This window comes from Panthera leo, chromosome C1, assembly GCF_018350215.1.
Source record: "Panthera leo isolate Ple1 chromosome C1, P.leo_Ple1_pat1.1, whole genome shotgun sequence".
Taxonomy (NCBI): domain Eukaryota; kingdom Metazoa; phylum Chordata; class Mammalia; order Carnivora; family Felidae; genus Panthera; species Panthera leo.
In genome coordinates, this window is record NC_056686.1 from 216,194,655 (window position 1) to 216,218,772 (window position 24,118).

Here is a 24,118-nt window from a genome sequence, read left to right on the forward strand (position 1 = left end):
TTCCTCCGATGCCTTCACCATTTTGCCTTTACGGGTTTTGACCAGTTTAGGTGAGGAGTGGAAGCCAGATGTGGACTTGAATTTCTTCAGCTGCTAGTGAGGCTGACACTTTGCCATGTGCCCCATGCATCTGCGTCTCGTCCTTTCTCGGATCCACGTAAGTGGCAGAAATGACAACAGCTCACAAGACGCGTGTCGCACGGAGGTTTACACCGCGTTTTCACACCTGCCTTTCACAAAGTACTTTCTCATTTCGTCCCTACAGAAATTCTGTGAGATACGCATTTCCCTCCACTTGGCGAAGGAGGAAATTTGAAAATGCGAGAGTTCAAGCGATTTAGCCTAAGGCAAGTGGTTCCGGAGCCCGGATTCCGACTTGAACTCGAACCTGTGTCTGGATGCGCAGGGCGTCCCCACTCATCACAGCCACTTGCTGTGTTTGTGTGAATCCTTAGACAATGGATTCCTAAGACTTCCACGGTTGCCCTGGATACCCTCCTGCCCCCAACGGTTCCGCTGTTAGGAATCCTCGCAGAAGTGAAGGCAGAGATACTCTGCTATGCACTGTCTGTACTAGTAAAAACTGTAAATAACAAAAGCTACGATCAAACCCTGCAAATAAGCACCCCTGGGGATTGGCTATATAATTATGGTGAAGCCTCAAGGTAGAACTCTGCTTCTGGGCCCGACTTCGCCTGTTCTTTACCTGTTCGCCACGGGCACCTTATACACACTCAGAGCTCTCGCAAAGACCAGCTGCTCTATGGGAATGGCGGAGATGTTAATGGTAGAATATTAAGGGGGAAGACCAGGCTGGGAAGTGATATGCGTTCTAGAAAGAAAAGGGGGTAGGCGGACAGCCTCAGGTGTGGGTGTTTCGGTCTGCAGGTGCGTGGAGACCGGCGAGCAGTGACACAGGCTGTGTCCCTGTGTGCACCTAGGTTCACGCACAGCTGTGGGAATGGATGGGGGAAGACCAGTAAATTCTTCTGTATGCACTTGAGTATTGCTTTCCGTGCCACAGCGTATAGGAATTACGTTGGTAATTAAATAAAACAACAAAGTAAAATAAATTACATTAAACATACAGGTCGTATTTGGCTGGTTTCCTTTTTTTTTCTTCAAGTTTTTTTCTATTTTTTATTTATTTTGAAAGAGAGAGAGAGAGAGAGAGAGCACCAGAGAGAGCAAGCAGGCTCCGTGCTGTCAGCGCAGAGCCCTACGTGGGGCTTGAACTCACAAACCGTGAGATCATCACCTGAGCCAAAATCAAGAGGCGGGCGCTTAACCGACTGAACCACCCAGGCACCCCTGGTCGGTTTCCCTTTCTGTCTTATTTTAGGGTTTGACTAGGATACACATTTCGTAAATTTTACAGTGGAATCAGTCCAATTTTCTTTGAGAATATTTTTGTTCCTAGAAGTCAGAAAATTGTGACCTGTGTCTCAGAGAGTTAAGTTCTCCATTCTGCTTTCTACTTCCTGTTGGCCTTAATAATTAGGTCAATCTAGTTCTTGTAACTATGTCGTTTGCAGTCTTATTATTTCTGGTCACTTAATTTATCATACACTATTTCCATCTCTGTCTGTCACTTCCTGGGCTCTCCAGTTTGCTCTGTTGATCCACGTTTCTGCTCTTATATTCGTAGAATGCATTCACCTTATTTTTCTTTATAATAATATACTTGAAAACAGAGTGCCATTTGTCCTGCCCTGTTGGTGTTCCCTTCTTGTTTTAATCCTAATGACTTTAATAATTATGTTTGCAAGTTCAATAAATAATCCTGTTGGGATTTTAATTGGAATTGCGGTCTATCAATTACCTGGAGCAGACACGTCGTCTTTCCGTTGGACCAGGAGCATGGTGAGTCTGCCCGCTTATACAAGCCTTTTTGTATTCCTTCCTTTTAACATTTACAGCCTTCTTAGACTTTCACATATTTTTCTTTCATATTTAGTCTATCGCTGATTTAAAAACTATGCTGTGCCACTTTCTTTAAAATACTTATTTCCTTTTAATGTCATACTGAAAATAATTTATCTCATGGAACTAAGTAATATTAGGGGCAAAAGCCATCCATACTGTCCTTTCCTGAGAAGGCCTGCAGCGTTTCTTCAAGTGCATGGCCTTCTTTTGGTTTAAAAAATCCTGGATGTTTCACTCATTCACGCACTCATTTAGAACTTACTCAAGTGAGTTATCTACAATGTGCCACAGACACTTTGAGGCACTGGGAAAAAGCAGTAAACAGAACATATGAAAGTCTTTGCTTTTATTCAGCTTACATTTTATTATGCTAAGAATTAATTAAGACACAGAATCTGAAGCAGGCTCCAGGCTCTGAGCTGTCAGCACAGAGCCTGATGTGGGGCTCGAACCCACAAACTATGAGATTATAACCTGAGCCGAAATCGGACGCTTAACCCACTGTGCCACCCAGGTGCCCCTCCGTTTTTAAATTTTAAAATAAGAAGGGGGTATTTGATTTTATGAAATGATTTTTCTGCATGAGCTGAGACGATCACATTGCTTTTATTGGTATTACCCAACACGGAATTTTCTTAGCACTTAACTATTTACGTTTTTGGGACTAGACACTGGCGGTCTGATTTCGAGCCACTTGGAAATCTAAAAAGTACTGTCTGAAATGACAACTGAGTCAGAGACAAAAATCAAAACGCAAACGGGTTGGAGATGGACAAGAAAATCACGACGTGTAATTCAAAAAAATTTATTTAAATATTTATTTTTCAGAGAGAGAGAGAGAGAGAGAGAGAGAGAGAGAGACAGCAATACAGAGTGTGAGCAGGGGAGGGACAGAGAGAGAGGGAGACCCAGAATCCAAAGCAGGCTCCAGGCTCTGAGCTGTCAGCACAGAGCCGGACGCGGGGCTCGAACTCAGGAAATGTGAGATCATGACCTGAGCTTAACCAGATGCTTCACCGACTGAGCCACCCAGGCGTCCCACGACATGTAATTTTTCCAAAGTCCTCCAGAATAAGGGTCCAGCACCCAAATCGCATGCCCCTAATTTCCCTTCCCCCAGATCCTGCTGGAAGCCCCCACAGAGCACACACCTGGGGCAGGTCTGGGAGCTAAAATTCCCAGGGAGGGGGCTCCTGCCACGAGGTCACAGCACCTGCCCTGGGGAGGAACAGGTCCCTGGGCCAGGGAGCCCCAGAGTGACAAAGGAGCCACTGCAGGGTCATGACCCGCCTTCGGATTTTAAAGGACGACCCTTCCTCTGTGTGGTGGACAGACTGTATGCAGTCCCTGTGTTCGCCGTCTCCCCGTGTTCACACCTTTGTGTGTTTCCCTCCCCTTGGGTGTGGGTCGGACCGGCCGCTGGCTCGTAACCCACGGGACACAGCAAGCAAGACGGCGGGATGTCACTTCTGTGAGTGCCCCACGTGTCTGTAGACTCCCTCCCTCGCTGGCTTTGATGAGGCAAGTTGCCAGACCGAGGGGCCCACCCCCCACAGAGCGGGGGGCGACTCTGGCCAACAGCCAGCAAGCCCTGGGGCCCTCGGTCTGGCAGCCCCCCAGGAACTGCACGCCGCCAGCTGCCACTGGAGCTTGGAAGCCGAGGTGACCCCGTCTGCAGCCCTAGGGGACCCAGGGCAGAGGACGCAGCTAAGCCCAGACTCCGGATCCACAGCAGCCGCGAGACGCTCAGTGGCTGTGGTTTCCAGCCACCAAGTCCGTAAGCCAGACTGATACGGTTCTGCAGCGATAAAGAGCGAATGCACTGTCATCACGTTGAGACAGATTCGGAGAGCAAGGGTGGTCGCAGGAATGAGTCAGGGGGCCACGCAGTCTAGGTTAGGGCTGACGTGGCTCAGACCAGGCCCGGTGGCAGCAAAGACGGAGGCCTAGACGTGGTGGGTTTGGGGCATATTGTGAAGGTGAAGCCAATGGAATCTTCTGACGGACTCGAATATGGGCTCAGAGAAGGAGAGGAGTCAGGGTCATGCCTCAGGGACCGGCAGGGGGGGTTCTCCATCTGCTGGGGTGCGAAAGGCCGTGTGGGGACAGCTCTGAGGGGATGAGGCTCTGGGCACACGGACCTGAGAGGTCCCCCAGCCAGCTGATACCGGGCCGGACCTCCACGTCTCTCCGGGCGGCGGACTCACACTTGGGAGTCCACGCAGCTCGGATGGGACGGAAAGCCACACGCCGGATGAGAGTTCCAGGGACACAGGGAGGGGACGGGAACGCAGGCCTGGGCCCTGGGCCTCCGCTTGTGAGGAGGTGCGAGAGAACAGGAGGGAGAGCAGCTCGTGGGGGGCTCCTAGCAGCTGTTCGAGCCCCGGACCCTCCCTCTCTTATCAGATGATGGCACGGCCACTTGTATGATGTAACCTCATCCTGACCAAAGTGAGCCTCCACAGAGGGGGGAGGGGGGATTGTTGGACAAAGCGGATGATTTCACGGAACCAGCAGAGAAGACTTCAAGTCAGACGGACTTTCCAGCTGGAAAAGATGGACTGCCCGGCCCTCGGCAGGCGGGTGTGTTCCCTACGTCGGCTGCTGCTTCTCGCCCGTACCCTGAACGCCTTGAATGTGACGAACTAGGGTGGTTGAAAATGCAGTGTAATTTCTGGATAACCCGATCCAGTCAACGTACCGAGATGATTTGCAATGGACCTTCCATACTAGTGGAATTACTATTATTCTTTTTAAAATTTTTAACGTTTATTTACTTTTGGGAGAGAGAGAAAAAGAGAGAGGGAGACAGAGCATGAGCAGGGGAGGGGCAGAGAGAGAGAGGGAGACACAGAAGCCGATGCAGGCTCCAGGCTCCGAGCTGTCAGCACAGAGCCCGACGCGGGGCTCGAACTCACGAACCGCGAGATCGTGACCTGAGCTGAAACCAAGAGTTGGATGCTTAACCGACTGAACCATCCAGGTGCCCCAAAGGAACTATTAACACTCATGGGCTCAGAACTTGATATCATTGCCTCTTCTAACGCATCCAACAGTCTTACGAGGTAGGTACTGTTATTGTCAGTGGTTTTCGGACGAGAAAACCCAGGCTTTCGGTGACTTGTCCACGCAGATCCGCTCCAGAGCCTACGGGCTCAGCTCCACTTGAGAGAGCCACGCGCGAGCCACGCGGAGCTGGGAGGTCACGGGAAGCAACTGTTGGTTTAGGTCCCAGTAAGAAAAACATAAAATAAAGCTTTGGACCCAGTAAAGAGGCATCTGGTGGCTGGATGTATCGTGAAAACAGTATTTTCCTGGAAATGACGAAAGTCGGGGCCACAGCCGCTAATTAGCTGTGTGGCGTGAGACAAAACCTCCATCACTATGGGGACCTGTTTCGCTCGCTCTGCCCCACGGTGTAGCTGAACTGGGTTTGTCCACTCGGTTGTTAAAAACAAGCATGGTGCGCCTCTTAGACCATTTCTAAAGTTCGTCTCAGCTCTAGAAGCTCTATGATTTATACGTGACAGGAGTTGGCGGCGAAAGGCAACGCTAGTTTCCTACAGAATCTATTCCGTGATTAATGTTACTTTCTTATAAAAAGATACTTGACGTAGCGATCTGACTTTATGTGCTTTTATTGAGGAAGCTTGAGGAGAAAAACACCCGTGCCTAGCAAATGGGGTTTGCAGAACCTTTGGTAAAGTTAGGGCCTATTAAAAATTTATGCATATTGTCAACAATTCTTGCACGAACGGGAAAATGACCAGTGCTACAGTTTGCAGTGATTTAGAAAGGAGAACTACGAAAATGATAAATATTTCCCTTGAGGTCTGACACTGTGCTTCAATGGGTCCCACCGTTTCAGACTCCCAGGACAGAGATTTATCTGTGTTTCATCAAGTATGAAAAATATATGGGTGGAGGGGTTTCCGGCTGGTACTCCCCCCCCCCCCAGTCATCTAGTTACCTCCATTAATGTCAGCAGGCTCATAAATTTCTCCTGTGTTCTAAAGAAAGCAGCTTGTACCCCTGCACAGAAGCCTCCAAAATGTCACTCGCTGTCTATAAATTCACTTACACTCAATAAAGGCAATTGGCTGCACATGGGCCTAATTACCACGGTCCTCCTTGGGAAACTGAGGGGCTCACCATTTCTCAAACGAGAGGGGGAAAAAGGTGGTGTGCAATTGTACAGTGGCACATCGCGAAATCTGATTTATTCACTGGTGTTTCTCCTTGTTAGTGGGATATTACAAGCAGTTATCACTCAAGACGGAAGTTTCCTTCCCGGTTCGGAAGTAATCCCTTCGCTCGTGCTTGAATCCTATAGGAGCCTCCCTGCCCACCCCCCTGCCCATTTGTATTTTATCGAAAGAAGCAACATGTTAGTGGTCACGTGATGGATCAGTCTGATTTCGGTCACTCTCCCGTTGGGGAAATGACCCCACGTGGCGTCCTTGCACCTTTCTGTCTTAAATATTTGCGAAGGAATATTTACAAACACCTGGGTAAGAGCAGACCGCTTGAGGAAGGAATGGAGAGATGTCGCATTCAGATAGGCAGCCCTCGGTTTCTGTTCACACGCTCCTGGTTCAAAACCCCGACCATGGTTCATCCACATTCCCTTATCTATTTCAAGAATCCAGAAAGCCTGGGAAAGTAGTCATAAGAGGAAGAGTGTACGTTAGCAGAACAGAAATGCATGGTTTAAACTCATTTCTTATGCGTTACTTTTAAAAAGAAATAACCACGTACACACAGCAATGGAATGCATTACAGAAAAGAGTAGCTTTAGGGCACAAAGGTTAATTCTGCGGGTTCTCTGACCTTATTGGATCAAACGGAAAATATAAATTTATGAAGCATGAAGGCAGGATAATTTCTGTCCGGAGCAACACATACATGGTGACATATGTCACCGTAAGACACAGAAATGAAGGGCTGGCTACAACAAACCTAAAGGCTCTGTATCCAAAGAACAGTCAGTCCTCTGTCATGACGTATTACACGCACCATAAAGCAGACGGCCCAAAGTCGTCTGACTTTCCCGGGTAATAGAGACTCAGTAGACCTGAGGGCTTTCACATTCCCAGGATAATTTTGGTTTTAATTTTTTCAGTGGTGCTCTGCCACTCCTTACGGGGGCTCCCTACACGTCCCCCTTCCCTAGGCAGAGGGTGGCAGTAACTTTGGCCCAGAGCCACTCAAAGTACCGTCCCAGGAGCAGAAGCATCAGCATCCGTTTGGAGCTTGTTAGAAACTCAAAACTCTACACCAAAAACGCAGGCAACAAAAGCAAAAATAGGCAAGGGGGGTGACATTAAGCTAAGAGGCTTTTGTGCAGCAAAGGAAACAATCAACAGAGTGAAAGCCGACCTAACAAAATGGGAGAAAACGTTTGCAAGTCATCTATCTGACAAAGGGTTAACACCTAAAATATATGAGGCGTTCCTACAACTCAATATATATTAAAAAATATGTACCCTGATTTAAAAAAATGGGTGAAGGAACCGAACAGACATTTCTCAAGCAGAGACCTACAGATGGGCGATAGGTACATGAAGAAATGCTCAACATCACTCATCATCAGGGAAATGCAAATCAGAACCACAATGAGATAGCACCCCGCACCTGTCAGAACGGCTGGACTCAGAGATGAAAAATACCAAGAAAAAGAAGGCCTTGTGCATTGTTGGTGGGAGTGTAAATTGGCGTGGCCATTGTGAAAACACGTTCCCACTTTTGGGAAACGAGCTGAGGACGGCACGGTTATACGCACACGAAAATAATAGAAAGTATATGCATTGCTCTCTGCCCTCAGTTCCCGGCATGGACTCGTAAAACCCTCGTAATTTCCTAATTGATCAGAGCACTAAGAGAATCCTTTGTTCTAATATTTGGTCTTTGACCCCAGTTCCTCGCACAGGGCTCGTAAATCTCTGGGTGACAGGAGTGCCTTTTGTTCTGCTGAAACAATGTCTGGGGGGGCTGCTGAATGGGGCTCGTCAGGAGGAAGACCGAGCCATGATTTGAGGCTCGGGACTTTCAGTCCCGCTGTCTATTCTCCAGAAAGCAGAGAAGGGATGGAAATTGAGTTAATGATCAATCGTGCCTGTGTGATGAAACCTCCACAGAAGTCCTCAAAGCACAGGGTCTGGAGGTCCTCCGGAGAACACATGGAGGTCCTGGGGGCGGTGGTGTCCCTTCCCCGGTCCCTTGTCCCATACGTCTCTTCCATCTGGACGTTCATCTGTCTCCTTTCACAACAGACCAGTAGACCTCAGGGTTCCCCGGAGTTCTGTGAGCCATTTTAGCAAATTATGGAACCCAGTGGGGAGTCCTCGGAACCCCAATTTACAGCTGATCAGTCAGAAGTACATAGAGGTGAGAACCAGAGACCTGTGACTGGCACCTGCAGGGGAAGAGCCTTGTGGGACTGAGCCCCCAACCTGCGGGCTCTGGCACCGTGACCGGGGGACTGCGCTGAACCGTGGGGCGCCCAGCGGGTGCTGAGGAAATTCCTCCACATGTGGAAAACCCACAGCCCTGGTGTCAGCAGTGAACGAATGCTCGTGGGGGTGATAGTAGTGTGTGGTAGGGGAGAAGCACACAGGAGGAAGTGAGTTTTTTTTTTCTTCCCCACCCCCGTGTTCACTGCAGCATTATTCACGGAGGTCAAGATACGGAAACCGACTAAATATCCGTTAAGGGATATGTGGATGAAGAAGGGGGGGCGGGGCGCCTGGGCGGCTCAGTCGGTTGAGCACCCGAGTCTTGATTTCGGCTGCGGTCCGGATCTCACGGTTCGTGAGTTTGAGCCCCACCTCGGGCTCTGGGCTGACAGCGCAGAGCCTGCTAAGGATTCTCTCTCTCCCTCTCTCTCTGCCCCCTCCCCTGCTTGCTGCCTCCCTCCCTCTCTCTGCCCCCTCCCCTGCTTGCTCCCTCCCTCCCTCTCTCTCTCCCTCTCTCTCTGCCCCCTCCCCTGCTTGCTCCCTCCCTCCCTCTCTCTCTCCCTCTCTCTCTGCCCCCTCCCGTTTGCTCCCTCCCTCCCTCTCTCTCTCCCTCTCTCTCTGCCCCCTCCCCTGCTTGCTCCCTCCCTCTCTCTCTCTCTCAAAAGTAAATAAATAAACTTAAGAAAAGAATTGGTGGTATATACATACAACAGAATATTATTCGGCCAGAAGGAAGAAGGAAGTCCTACCATTTGCAACAACATGGAAGGACCTGGAAGACAGTCTGCCGAGTGAAGTGAGCCATGCACAGACGGTCAAAGAGCACACAATTCCACCTACATGCGCGACCTAACATAGTCAAGCTCATAGAAGCAGAGAGAAGAATGGAGGTTGTCAGGGATGGGCGGGGGGTAAGGGAGAAACGGGGTGGGGTTGGGCAAAGGGCACAGAGTTCGGTTCTGCAGACGAGCAAGCCCCAGAGACCTGCCGTTCAGCCCGCAGCTTGTGGTCGCAAACGCTGCATTGTATCCTTGAACATTTGCTACGAGGGTAGATCCCATCTTAAGTGGTTTTATCACACGTACAAAATGATTAAGTAGCAAGAGTGGGAGGTAATTAAAATAAAAAAAAAATGCAGACCATCAGTTCCACTTCGCCACTGGTGGTGATGCAGGCTCCAGCTTGCGAGGCAGTGCGGTCCGGCCCGATCTTAATTGTGACAGTTAGCTGGACCTTCAGGCACTCTCTGCCTATTAGCTCAGCTCAGCTCCGCAGGTGTATTGCACCTGCTGAATGCCAGGCCCTGTGCTTGGTCGGGAGAGGACCAAAGGAAGACATCACGGCCGTGTCCGCCGAAAGCTTGCGGTCTAGCGGGACAGACAGAGAAGGACAGCACAGTGGCAGGCACAGTGGGGGCCAGGAATATAAGCTGGAGTGTCCGTGGTCCACGGAAAGGGACTCTGTCCACCGCGCCTTCACCAAAGAGCCTCAGGGCCCGTCTTTCAACATGACTCAGCACCTGGACAGACCGCGGGTGCCCTTGGCTGCTGGGTGCCCTTAACTTGATTTAGCGTGACGACGGGCATATTACACACGATGTCACATGGGGGGCGCACCTGTCCCCGAGGCCTCGGTGGGCAATGCCAGGCGCTCAATTTCTCATCCCACCTCTTCTCACGCCCTGTGCTCGACCTAACATATTTTCCACCAAAACAGGTGGCAGGAAAGTCATTCGCCTCCTGCTTTGAGTAACCTACACGTGTTCACAGCTCCTCTCGGGACCACGGCTGCCCCTGAGGATTTGCTGAAGAGAGAATTCCAAACAAAGAGCCCCTGACGCACCCCCCTGTGTGTGACCCGCCCTTTCGCCGTCCTCCGGAAACTTCTTCCAATCTGAAGGGCGTGTGTGCTCCAGGTTGGACACTTGGGAGTGTGAAGGGAAAAAAACAAGCTGTGGTCCCACTACCCAGACGTATCTGCCGTGCCCACTCTCGTGGTTTCTCTTTGGACGCCTTTAAAAGTCCTCAGAGGCGCCAATTCCGAACCCCTGCCCTGAAACCAGCTCTGCTTTTACAAGGTGTTCACGCTTCTGCAAGTTTCACACAGCCGGGTTTCAGTTCTGCCAGCAAACACCCAGGTTTTAGCCTACTTCTCTGAGCTCCCTCTGAAGCCTGTGAAGTAAGTGGGGCCACGCCACGGCTCTCGGGTCCCACGGTTCCTGTCTCTCTTTCTCCCCCCTCCCTACACAGAACCATCACTGCGCTCACTGTGCAGGTGAATCGGAGGAGAAGAAAGAGAAGGAATCAGAAATAAGGAAAGCCCTGGGGTTTCCGGGTGGGACCTAATGAGCCACAGGGCCTCGGACAACCTCCATCGTTTCCTACAAAAATGACACTTAGCTGCACGATGCAGTCAAGACACAGAGCAAGGTTTCTGCTTCTGGAATGCTCAGAACAAGGAGACGCGCTTGGTGTTGTGGGAGCATCACGGCTTTGGGAATTCGGAGACCTGAGAATGAATTCCAGCACCCCCCCCTCCTCCCGCCATGAGCCATGGGTCCCGAGGGAGCCACTGTTGCTGCCTTTCCAGGGCTTGGGATCTCAGAAGGGCACCCGTGGGAAGCAGCCGGTGTGGTATCTCTTGTAGGAACAGTGGAGAGGCACATGGGCCGAGCCGAGAGGACCTGCTTCTGAAGGAGTCAATCCTGGTGGAAGACGGTGTGGGCCCAGGAGCTTAGGATATCTGGGGGGGTGGGGGGGCACCGGAGGCCAGAGTGGGAGAGACCCGCACTGCCCTCTCCGGGTGGGCAGGACACTCACTTTCCCAATTTCTGCTCGTGGCCTCGGGCTCTGCTGGGCAGAGGGTATGGTCACACCAGTCCTAGAGTCCCCTCCAGGGTGAGTTCCCGGAGCCTCGACTGGCGTAAACCAGGGTGGGGGGGGGGGGGGCGGCGAGAGAAGAGTCTCTCTGGGTCCACATACCTTCAAACAACCAGGCTTAACTCGCGGAGCTGTAAGCAAAAGGGAGGATTTTACCGCATTTCAATCGTATCTTCATTTTAAAAAGGAAACAAGCAAACAAATAAAACAATCCCCAGAACGAAGCATCCCAAGACCTCTTCCAGAAAGAATGCGCACTTGCTGGAGCTCTGCAGGCATGTCACCCCCCGCGCCCTGGAGGCTTGACGCGCATCCCACGCGGTCTAACTTGTGTTTGCCTGCCCTGTCATGACCCCCTTAGCCTCGTCCCCACTCCAGCCCTCGCAGCCCTGCCTCTCCCTGCTCCGCCGCTGGCCAGGCTCTCTTTCTAGAGCTTCCCAATGCAGCACTCTTGAAAAGACGCCTCCCGCTGTGACGACAAAGGTCCCACACCCCGGGATGAAAGCTGCAAATTCTGTGTCTGGAAAGTGATGGCCTACCTCTGTGCTTGAAGTAATTCTGGCGGGGGTAGCGTGTGCCACACAATGTTGCAAGGATTCCATATGTATTCATCCGTGTTATCCTGCCTGTGAGGTAGGGCTATGAATAGCATTTTAAGATGAGGAAACGGAAGCACAGAGAGGTTAAGTAAGTGGCTCAAGGTCACGCAGCACGTAAGTGCCATAGCTGGGATTTGCACCGATGCTGCTTGGCTCTCTAACCTCTACTCCTGCATACGTGGGTAATGTGAACGTACATCATCGATAACGCCACATAATAAGGTCAAAAGGTAGTGGCTGTGTCTGCCACATTACCGGCCTGGCTCACCCTGCTGAGGATGGGGATCATCCCAAGCCCCCAAGACCTCTTCTCTGACTCATCCCTTCTGATTGTGTGTTGGCTTGAATGGTGGGGTAAGGCTACCTAATTTATACTCTTCTAGATTCCCTATTATTGTCATAATCGTGACATGTGGAGCGCCAAACCCCAAATCTGAATGCATTAGAATAAATAAAATTATTAGAATGAGAAAATTCACGACCCTGCACGTGCTCGAGAGCTCATATGCGGCTTGCGGCCACCGCCCGGGACCGCGCGGATCCAGGCCGTCTCCAGCACTGCAGGAAGGCCGACGGGACAGCGCTGGTCTCGAGGGACCCAAGGTGCACTCTGTCCTTCATCACGAAAGTCACCGGTGAACGCAAAGCAGAGTGCTTATCTCACAGCCGTTGAGGGCTGTGGTCGGCTGAGTCACGGTTCCCAAAGATACTGGGTCCTGATCCCTGGAGCCTGTGAATGTTACCTTATAGGGAAAAAGGGGCTCCGTAAGTGTCACTGAATCAAGGATGTGAGACAGGGAGATGATCCCGGGTTATGCAATCAAAGGTGTTCTCAGGACAGAGGAGCGCGGGGAGATTAAGCACCCGGGGGAGAGGTGGGGGCGGTGAGAGGTCACAGCGGAGAAGGGACAGAGCCACAAGCCAAGAAATGCCAGCCGCCTCCAGAGGCAGCAAGAGAGGCTGAGAAACAGACTCTCCCTGGGGCTTCCGGATGGCGCACCGCGGACCCCTTGATTTCACACGTCCGATTTCCAGAAGCGGGAGAAAATAAACTCGTACCGGTTTAAGCCACCGTGTTTGTGATCATTTGCCACAGAAGCAATGGCAGGTTAATGCAAGGGTTACATGCGTTAGTGTGTAAAGTACTGAGAATTCCCGGTACTGAACGGACGCTCAATAACTGGGAGCCTCTGCTTGTTGTTGTTATCATTTCAGATGAATAACACACCTCAGGTACCCAGTCACCAAACGGTTCTAATTGCAAGGGAGGCCAGTGGTGAGTTAGGGCAAGGAGCGCTCGCAAGGGCAAGGGCTCTGGGGGCAGGACTGAGGGTTAGGTGGAGGAAGCCGTGTTCCCTGGATGAACAACCAAAGCACCCGCCAGCTGAGCCCGTGTTTCCAAGATTGCGGTATTTGCCAAAAACTGCTATTTCGAATGGTTCGGCCTGCACAGAGGACTATAAACACAAGTGGCTCAGTTTCCAGAAGATTCTCGGCTCCTGGAGCCCAAGTGTGAAGCGACGGGAAACACAGCACAGGAGGGGGAGGCAAGGTGAACCCTCCCCCCTGCTTCACGGGTCGGGGAAGGAGCCCGAAGAGTAAGTGGGGGAGGGGGAGACAGTAGCAGCCACATTGTTCCCATGACTCCGTATCTGAGAAAATCCAAGAGAGTCAAGTAAAGGGCTGCTGCAAATAAGCTGAGAGTTCACTCAGCTAATGGTGCAAATTATATAAAATATACGACTAACAGCACGGAGAACACAGTGAGTAATATTGTAACAACGCTGGGTGGTGACAGATGGGGACCACACCTGTGGCGAGGGCTGTATAATGTACAGACTTGTGGCATCGCTGTGTTGCACACCAAACTAACGTAGCGTTCTATGTCCACCGTACTTCAGTAATAAAACAATAAATCAGTAAGCAAAATATACAACTAATAACAGTAGAAAATACTACTTGGAGAAAATCTTATGAAATACAAAAACACCAAAAAAAAATCCATAACTCTGGGGCCCCGGCATTGCCTCTGTGCTGCCTCATTAACCCCCACAACATCCCCAGGCAGCAGGGGTGGTGACCGCCTCGTGCAGGTGGCCAGGGTGGGGCTCAGGGGCACCCGGGACACAGAAAGTGAGCAGTGGGATCTTTCTTTCTTTCTTTTCTTTTTCTTTTTTTAATATTTATTTGTTATTGAGAGACAGACAGAACATGAGCAGGGGAGGGGCAGAGAGAGAGGGAGACACAGAATCTGAAGCAGGCTCCGGGCTCCGAGCTGTCGGCACAGAGCCCGACGCGGGGCTCGAACCCACGAACCGTGAGATCATGCCCTGAGCCGAAGTCGGACGCTTCCCCGACTGAGCCACTCAGGCGCCCCTATGAGCAGTGGGTTCTTAACGCTGCATTATTTATCATTTCTCTCCTTCCCTGTCTTTCCTCCTCTCTCTTTCTAGCTTTCTTACAGGCCAGCTAAACAAAAATCAAAGGCAAATGGTAACTCAGAAGTCATTATTGCAATAATGTATCGAAAATAGCTTTAGTATCAGTAACACACATGACTACATTTCAGAAAATCACTTAAAAAGATGATGTCACAGAGAGAAGCGGATACAAGTCAGGGGGGTTCACAGAGAGGATGCTGCTGAGAAAACCCCAGTTTTCAACCCCACCCCCCAACCCCATTAATGACATAGGTGCAAATGGAAAGATTACCAAGAGCACTTTTCTTTCCTCAATTTGACAAAAGATGAAAAAGGTAATAATCTATGCGTTCACTAGTGTGCCCACCTCATAGAAGGCTAACCAAGCGCTAAAAACATCGTCTGGCAAATATCTTAAGGACGTGGGAAAACCCAATGTTACCTTTTAAAAAATTTAAAAAGATTCGTAAAGTTGAAATTAAGTACACGTGTGAGGGAAAAAGACGCAAGGAGATTTAGGGAGAACTTTTACAGTGGCGACCTTGGCGAGCCGGGATCAGGAACAATCTAAATCTTCCTCTTTAAGCCCCTCCCCACCTCGCACATTTTCTACACGAGCATGTGTCACTTTTAACGTTGGAAAAACAGGATTCCTTTAAAGTAATGTGAAAACTGAGTGAAAAAACAGATCCTAGTATAACTTGGCAGCTGTAAGTATTGATGAAATGAGCTCCGAATACATATTCCAAATCGTGGGCGTATATATAAACTGTAACTTCTGGTAATTTTTCAAGTTGTCATTTTGTGTCCTGTTGGAATTTTGCTTGAGGATGGGTCATGTTTCATGCTTCAAAAGACAATATTTGCTTTTTATTTGTCTTTGATTTAAAACAGCAAGGAAAAGGATTTTTATCAAAGTCAATCAGTTAAATGTAATCCAATTAGGAAAATAAATTTGCCCTTGACCTTACGTTACTTCAAAAAGAGGGGTCTTTATGTCTTTGGGAGTGATGCTCCCCGTACCCGTGGGACCCTAACTCGGTCTCCAAACTGTCAGGCCAGTGACACCCGGGTGAACTGCTCTCAAGGACTGGCCAGCGAGGGCTGGGTCTCCAGAGGAGGCACGTCCCTGGGAACAATGGAAGGGGCCCTTCCCCCCTTTATTTATTAAAAAAAAAAAAAGGATTCTAATTAAATTTTTTTTTAACGTTTATCTATTTTTGAGACAGAGAGAGACAGAGCATGAACGGCGGAGGGTCAGAGAGAGAGGGAGACACAGAATCTGAAACAGGCTTCAGGCTCCGAGCCGTCAGCACAGAGCCCGACGCGGGGCTCGAACACACGGACCGCGAGATCATGACCTGAGCCGAAGTCGGAAGCTTAACCGACTGAGCCACCCAGGTGCCCCAAAAGGATTCTAAATATAAACCAGCATGATATCACCCAAAGACTCAATTCTTTTGAAGTTATGCCTTTCTACCCAAATGTGCACAACGGCACAAAATCATCCCAAGTGTAGTCGCTCCGGGCACAATTGTGTAATTGGCCAAGCACGGAACCCGGCGATCCCATCACCTGCACAATTCACCTCTTCCACGTGGAATTCGTACACCGCTCCCTTCTCAGCGCCAGGCAGGTCCTGACGGGGCTCGCCCGGTGGTTGGCGGAGGGGCATGTGAGCGAGCAGGTGGTCACAGGACGGGAGAAGCAGTAATGACCTGACGTCCAGGTCTCGGCGCCCCGCGTCTCTAAACAGCCCCGCGAGGTAGGTGTGAGTCTTGTCCTCATATCACAGATGAGGAAACTGACCCACGGAGACGAGGACTCAAGGCTGCACAGCCATCTCCAGTCTGTGTTCTTAATCGTCCTGCCAGCCGTCAGGGGCAGGGATGGTGGGTGTGGGGCTGGGCAGAGCTCAAGCGGGAGACAAGGAGGAACTTTGAAGGGAGACCCCTCAGGGAGGGTTTCGTGGAGTCTCGGCCCGAAGGAGAAGTTAGTGAGGCAGAGGGGAAGGGCGGGAGGAAGCAGGAGAAGGTGCGTGAGTGGGGACACCGCCTGAGTCCTTGAGGCTCACCCTTTAAGGGTCTCCATGAAGGAGGGGGGCCCACGTGGAGATCCCAGCAGGTGGCTGAAGAGAATCTGGGAACATCTGCGTGGTGCCTGTCTTCCTTCCCCGTGCAGCTTGGTTGGAGGGGGTTGGAGGGGGTTGGAGGGCAGTGAGGAGGAGGGGCCTCGGTGGGTGAGGGTCCGAAGGAGCCTGCCTGGGCCCTGAGGCTTGGGCAGGACACCACTCGTGCTCCGGGGGGACACGGAGTTCCCAAGAGAAGTGGCATCCCAGCGAGGCCACGCTCAGAAATGAGAGGCCAGGATTGCAGGTGCCCAGCGATCGGGGGCGTGTGGCGGAAACCACAGGCTGTGGAAGGAAGTCCCGGGGACCAAGTGGGTGGTCATTCCTCGTTGGACCAGGTGACTACGCTGCGAGCCTATGGGACAGGTGACAGCGCTGACCACAGCATGTGCCCAGACGCTGTCACACTCGTCCGGCCCCTAACTGTCAGCATGAGGGTTGAGCTTCCCTTCGTGGTCAGGTGCCCTAAGGGGAAGAGAAGTGGGAAAGCATTCTTGATAGGCATGTGGACGGGCTCCAAATGTACTCAAAACAGCCTGAAAGACGCTCTGTTAAACCGGAAGGCTCGGAGTCACCCACACCCGGCAAATTTAAGCTTTTCTTAGACTGTGTGCAGGAGACGGGGCGGTCCGAGGGCGAGGTTAGAGGCAGGAATACTGGGCTTTGCTATCTGGAGAACAGAAAAACGTGCCTTTTTTAAGGACTGAAAACACTGGTATCTCTGCTGATGGAATGCCGTTACATTTTTAACAGCTTTACTGACGTATAATTGATACATGACAAACTGTCCCTTATGTGTACAGTTTGGGAGGTCTGGGCTCTATATATGCCCATGAAACCATCACCAGAATGGAGAGTAAGGAGGGAGCCCGATAAAGAAAGGAGAGCATATGTGCACATATGTACCACCCTCTGTTAATAGCGGTATTCACTTCTTTATGATCATTACCGGCACAGAATTAACACAGCCTCAAACTCCGCACTTTAAATATGCTTTCACTGAAAACGCCCCAGTTTGCTATAACGTAGCCTTGGTCAATAAGGTATAAAAGGACAAGTTCACAAATTTATTCAATTTTGAATTTTTAAAAATCATCAGCATTTTCAAATTGTATTTCTTTTCATTTTTGAGAGACAGAGAGAGACAGAGTGTGAGCAGGGGAGGGGCAGAGAGAGAGTGAGACAGAATCCGAAGCCGGCTCCAGGCTCCGGGCTGTCAGCACAGAGCCTGACGCGGGGCTCGAACCCACGAACTGTGAGATCATGGCCTGAGCTGAAGTCGGCTGCTTAACTGAGACACCCAGGTTCCCCAAATTGTATTTCTATAATAAAGGACAGAGCTTCCCAATCAAAAGCAATTGATTGCTTCCTTTGTTTTAAAAAATGCTTGGGGCGCCTGGGTGGCTCAGTCGGTTAAGTGTCCAACTTCGGCTCAGGTCATGACCTCATGGTTCACGAGTTCGAGCCCCGGTCAGGCTCTGTGCTGTCAGCTCGGAGCCTGGAGCCTGCTTCGGATTCTATGTCTCCCTCTCTCTCTGCCCCTCCTCCACTCATGCTCTGTCTCTTTCTCTCTCTCTCTCTCTCTGTCAAAAATAAATAAACTTTAAAAAATATATAAAAAATAAAAAAATGCTTTATTTATTTTTGAGGGACAGAGTGCGAGTGGGGGAGGGGCAGAGAGGGAGGGACAGAGGATCTGAAGTGGGCTCCGTGCCGAGGTCAATGAGCCCGACGTGGGGCTCAAACTTACAAACTGCACAATCATGATCTGAGCCGAAGTTGGACACTCAGCTGACTGAGCCACCCAGGCGCCTCGAGCATTAAAATAGTTTTAAGAATTATTTATTTTGAGGGAGATAGAGAGTTAGGGAGGGAGAGAAGGAGGGAGGGGCAGAGAGAGAGAGAGAGAGAGAGAGGGAGGGAGAATCTCAAGCAGGCTCCGTGCTGTCAGTGCAGAGCCCAATGAGGGGCTCGAACTCACGAAACAGGAGATCATGACCTGAGCTGAAGTTAAGAGTCAGATGCTTAAGTGACTGAGCCATCCGGGCACCCCACTGAATTGCTTTCTTTAAAATAATTTTTTTAAAGTTTTTTAATTTATTTTGAGAGAGAGAGAGGGAGAGCGAGAGCGAGAGAGAGAGAGAGAGAGAGAGAGGCACAGAGAGATAGGAGAGGGAGAGGATCCCAAGCAGGCTCCGCACTGTCAGCACAGACCTCGACACGGGGCTCGAACTCACAAATCAGGAGATCGTTACCTGGGCCAAAGTCAAGAGTCCGACGCTTAACTGGCTGAGCCATTCAGGCGCCCCTGAATTGCTTTCTTTGAAGAAAGTTTGTTATGAAATTTAAGTGTTGAGGAAACTATCGGAATGCCATACAAATTTAACACGGGTAGTTTACGACGGCCGCGTACCTCTAAACCTTGATGTACGTGCGATATCTGGTGCTGCAGAACACGTTACATCAGAACTTAGATGCACGTGTATGTCGCCACTGTTTCTGTGGGGAGGGGACCAGACGTGGCTGCCCTGGGTGCCTCTGCCTCCAGGTCTGCCACCAGGCTGCAGACCAGGGGTGTGGTCTCATCTGAAGGCTCTCTGGGGGAGAATCCACGTGCAAGGTCATCACGTGGCTGTGATGGAGGTTGGTTCTTCCCCGACTGCTGGATCGAGGCCCTCCGTTCCTCCCCGTGTGGGACTAGCCCACAACGTGGCCGCTGACTTCTCTCAGAGCAGCGAGGGACAGAGCCAGAGAGAGGGCAGGAGAGGCAGGCAGGAAGGCAGTGACACCCCATCACTGTGGCTCTGTTCTTCCTTCAGAAGCGAGTTACAGGTCTACGTCACAGTCAAGGGAAGGACATGACGGCAACAAGAGGTGAAGTCGCTGGAGGTCATCTCAGAGGTTGAGACATAAATACCTTTTAACGGGATTCTCTATTGTCAACAAAGTCTCCGGTTCTGAGAAGCCAACCAAAGTTGGTGTCTGAGCGTCTCTGAACCCGGTACGATGCGGCACAGCTCCCCGTAAAGGAAACAGATGGCCAAGTCTGGCCTCCGCGGCTCCTGGGACAGAGCACTACAATCTGCCCTCTTTTTCTCCACCCCCACCCCCTGCCTTGAAATAAAGCAGATTTTAAAACTGCTCGAATTAGGCTGCCTGCAAAGTGTTTGTTCCGCTGTGTGGAAACTTCTGTGCTCCACGAGTGTCTGTCCTAACCACGTGTGATTCTCTAAAAACGAATACGTTTCAAAAACCCTCTTTCATAAAGCAAGCTTTAAGTCAGTTAACGTTTCACGCAAGGGCATTAAAGAGGACCCTTCACGCAGACCCTGGGGCCTGGTCCCCAGAGCTGCTACCCACCCAGCATTTCAAGGAGGCCCAGGGCCCCGGTGTCAGGTCACCGATGCGGCAGTTGCCTCACAGAATTCTGACAGAGAAGGGCTGTGACTGAGAATCCCAAGCTCATACAAGGAGACGGGCTGGCCAGATCCCAGGACCTGCTTGTGACTGGATCCCTCGGCTTCCAGCCACACGTGGCCCAGGAAGCCCCACAACGTGGGGCTGTGTCATCTACCCATGACGTTCAATTCCATGTGGTCACAAAAGTACCACATGGACCTTATTAAAAAAAAAAAAAAAACCCAAAACACCAGCACAAAAAGCAATCTCATTAAAAGAAAAAAAAGTTCGTTCCTGAATTCTTAGCCCTGACATTCCGCTTTCTAAAATGAAGCTTAAAACTCCATGAATCAGGGGGGGCCTGGGAGGCTCAGTCGGTGAAGCTGTCCAACTCTTGGTTTCAGCTCAGGTCGTGATCTCAGGGTTTGTGGGTTCGAGCCCCGCATGCTGACAGCATAGCGCCTGCGTGGGATTTTCCTCTCTCCCTCTCTCTCTGCCCCTTCTCTGCTCTGTCTCTCAAAATAAATAAACTTAAAAAAAAAAAACCCATGAGTCTATCTACAAGGACATGCTTCTGTGCTTACAAACATACAAGAACCTCAACCCCTACAGAAGAGACCATCGGGACACATCACCGGGCCGCTCGCGCTTACCTGCATTCGATGAACCAATGCCGAATCTGGTCTTGAAGGTTCTCCTTGATATCTGGACCTTCTATTAATTTCAGATCATCCTTGATTGTGACCAAGGCTTCTCTGTATTTCTCTTCATGCTTCATCTGCACCTCATTCCTCAGGGAGGTCACCTTTTCAGCCTGGATTATGGTGGCACTGACTTCATTAAACAGGGGAGGTGGATTCTGAAAACACAAGATCATAAAGGTTCTCATGCCAAAGAACACCAGACACTCGTGAAATATGTCGATGTCTCTGGTGGCGTCTTATCAAGGCATACAAGACATGCACACAGAACGAAAGAATCATGGCTGGCGGGCGGGTCTTAAGAAGTGATTCACCACCGTGGGGAGGAAAGATGGGGATCACTCCGTACCATCTGCCAGCTAGGGGGCGGTTAGCTGGAAAAAAAGCATATTCAATAAATACGACAAAAAACTGTTCACACTATGGAAAGTCACATGTTTCCAAATCCTGGTTAATGGGACAGCAAAGATTATAGAGGAAGAAAGTATTTGAAGCAAGTGGAAAGTTTGGGTGCTCCGATTGCAAGAAAAACTACCCCCAAACCAACTCTGCAAACATCCCTTCCGTGGTTAAAGACCTCCCAGGGAGGAAGTTCTCCGCTGACTCCGGACATTCACCCTGATAGTACATCTTGTTGCTACAATGTTCTGCCTTAAAATCTGCTGGTTAGCAAGTCAACAGAAGTCTGGCTAGGGAGTGCCAATCAGATGCTCAGCACTGCTCCAACATCTATGGGGTGGTGGTGAGAGAAAATACACAATCACCTTGAGGGGAGCCTGGCTGGCTCAGTCCATAGGGGATGTGACTCCTGATCTCAGGGTCGTGAGTTCAAGCTCCCCGTTGGGTGCAGCACTTACGTAAAAAAAAAAAAACAAATCATTTTGAGACATAATCCCTGCTCTTTAGGGTCCTCTAAAACGGAATTGGCAAGACAGGAGTAATGGATGACATGGTAGGGAACAATGCCAGCCGCCCTAACGACGCTTTGCAACATGGGTTTGGATGGAAGTTTCGGACCAAAAAGGGACTTGGAGAAGGAAGACGCCACAGGGCAGTGGTACCTGCAATTATATCCCTGAAGCTCTGCTTCCTTCACAGATAGAGGATCTGAGCTCTAAGCAGTTCAGAGAGTCAGCCCAGGCCAGAGAGCAGAGAAAGGGCACACTCAGTGGTCTGCGGGAGCCAGCCCGCGACGGCTCATGAGAGCCAATTGACCCATTTTCCAGAATTTTGCAAGCTGGCTGTTACATGCATTGTTCATTGTGAGCATTTTAGAATGCTAATTTCTATAAACTTACAATTAAGTAAATTGCGTTACAAAGCCCTCAATACTCAAAACTCATCACTTCCTAATGGTCTGACTGGGTGTTACTGTATCATCTGCGCTCTCGGCATTGTGCATATCTGCCCTAGCGCCACGGTGAAAATACCACATAAAGTGTGCCACGGCACCGACCTGCCCAACTGCGCTGTATCGGTTAGCGGCTCGAATGGGCGATGGGGATATTTACACTGTGGAAATGAGCAAATGCTCCCGAAGTTGAAGCAGAAGTTGCTCTGATTTTTGTTTACTCTTTTTTCTTGTGTTCAGTTTTCATTTTGCCGAAACACGCCCATGAGCGTAACTTGCAGACTGGAAACGTGCAGCCGTGAATCTGCTAAGTACTTGCACTTTGGAGGTGTTTCCTGGCGTCCCTCCCACCTTTGGCAGCGACCTTGGAGGAAACTTCCAGCAGGCAGAGCCGCCCGTGACTGGCTTGTCGGACACGGATGTTCCTCGTACATAAGTTCTTCTCCCTCCTGCTTTACCGTTGGAGCTCTGAACGTTTATCAAAATGCGTCCAGGCGGGGACACTTACTCATTCATCACACTCTCCATTTGGTGGGTCTATTCACTATAAAAAATTGCGTCTCCGACTCTGAACATTTCCCTGCTATTATTGCCTCTTCCCCCATTTCTCTCTCTGCAATAAATGTTAGATAAAATTGCCAGGCCACCAGATCTATCTTCTGCTAGGCTGAACTTTTCTCCTCTATGTTCCATTTCTCCTTTATCTATTTGCGCTGTGTTATCGGAGGTTTCCTGAACATTATCTTCCAGAACTAATTTGATTTTCAGTTATGTCCATTGATTAATTTGCATTTATTTATAATTTTTTTAAAAGTTTACTTAGAGAGAGAGAGCATCCTGGGAGGGAGGGAGGGGGAGAGAGAGAGAGAGAGAGAAACCCAAGCAGACTCCAGGCTGTCAGCACAGAGCCTGACGTGGGGCTCGAACGCACGAACCCTGAGATCATGACCTTAGCCAAAGTTGGATGCTTAACCGGTGGAGCCACCCAGATGCCCCTGGGGAGGTTCTTTTAGAGGCAACGTATCCTCAAATCTACTGGTGACTTATTTATCCACATTTTCTTTTTTTCCTCAAAATTCTGGAGAGCTTAAAAAAAACCAGATTCCCAGTTTAATCCTGGGAGTGAGGAAGAATCAAGAAACTAGCAGTTTTGGAAAATCCTCAGGTAATTCTGATAACTATCCAGGCCAGGGTTTGGTAACCTGTAGCCCGCAGGTCAAACCTGGCTCAAATGCATGTTTTTGTGAGTAAAGTTATCCTGGATCACAGCCGAGCCCATTTATTTACATATTGTCTGTGGCTGCTTTCGTACTACAAGGACAATGTTGGATGGTTTGTGCCAGAGACTGTCTGGCCTGCAAAGCCTAAAATGATGACAGAGAAGGAGGAGGGGGAGGAGGAGGACGGGGAGGGGAAGGAGGAGGAAGGGCTGTTTAAAAGAAGCATCACAGAAGATGATGCACGTATCATTTCCCGAATGAGTACACCCTCACTCTACAGAAGTAATCCCTCAACTCTTACAATAATCCGGCCAGGCGGGTATTTTTATCATATGAGAAATGAACCACAGAGGCTAATTAACTTTCCCAAATTCACACAGCTGGCAAATGGGAGAGGTAGGAAACAATCAATCCCTGGCTTATCTGACCCAAAGCCATGGTATGGGGTTTGGGACAGAAGCCTGGATGTAAGTTACGGCTCAGCCATTTGCTACCTCTAGGAGTTTGTAAAAGGCATTGACACTGTTACGGTTTAGTTTCCTCCTCTTTAATGGGAACAGTATCACACTGCGAAGACTGAGTGAAGCGCCCTATGTGAGATCCTGTTACAGAGCCTGGCATCACGTGAGCCCTCGGTGCATTTACTGTGGCCGCCGCCATATCAGCAGGTGCACCGACGTCTAAGTGTGTGAAACCCAGGAGTGCTAGGGGGCTACCATATAAAGAAAATTTCAGGGGTAAGAGAAAAACATTGAAGTTCATTTCAAAAGCTTCAAAACAAATACAGGATAAAATTCAAACATGGAACAAAATTTTGCCTTGTTTACAAAAGACATTAACAACATTACAAACTTAAATTAATTAGTTGGAAAAACATAATCTTAAACACTCAATTGATGCTGTATACTAAAATAAGCTCCAAATGGGTGAAATAGTTAATTGTAACACGTATGCACATAAGTGTGCGCACACACACACACACACACACACACACACAATCTCTGAGAAATACCTGTGAACCTCTGGGAGTGATTTGTCAA

The 24,118-nt window shown here is 49.9% G+C and overlaps 1 protein-coding gene across 4 annotated transcripts in view; it reads right to left on the reverse strand.

Moving 5' to 3' along the window:
• IQCA1 (IQ motif containing with AAA domain 1) overlaps nucleotides 1-24,118 on the reverse strand; it is a 153,442-nt gene that overhangs the window by 98,071 nt on the left and 31,253 nt on the right. For all 4 annotated transcript variants that reach the window (XM_042950630.1, XM_042950629.1, XM_042950626.1 and 1 more), the window contains exon 6: nucleotides 20,460-20,665. In XM_042950630.1, coding sequence (XP_042806564.1) covers nucleotides 20,460-20,665 — 206 coding nt within the window. The remainder of the gene's footprint in view (nucleotides 1-20,459; nucleotides 20,666-24,118) is intronic.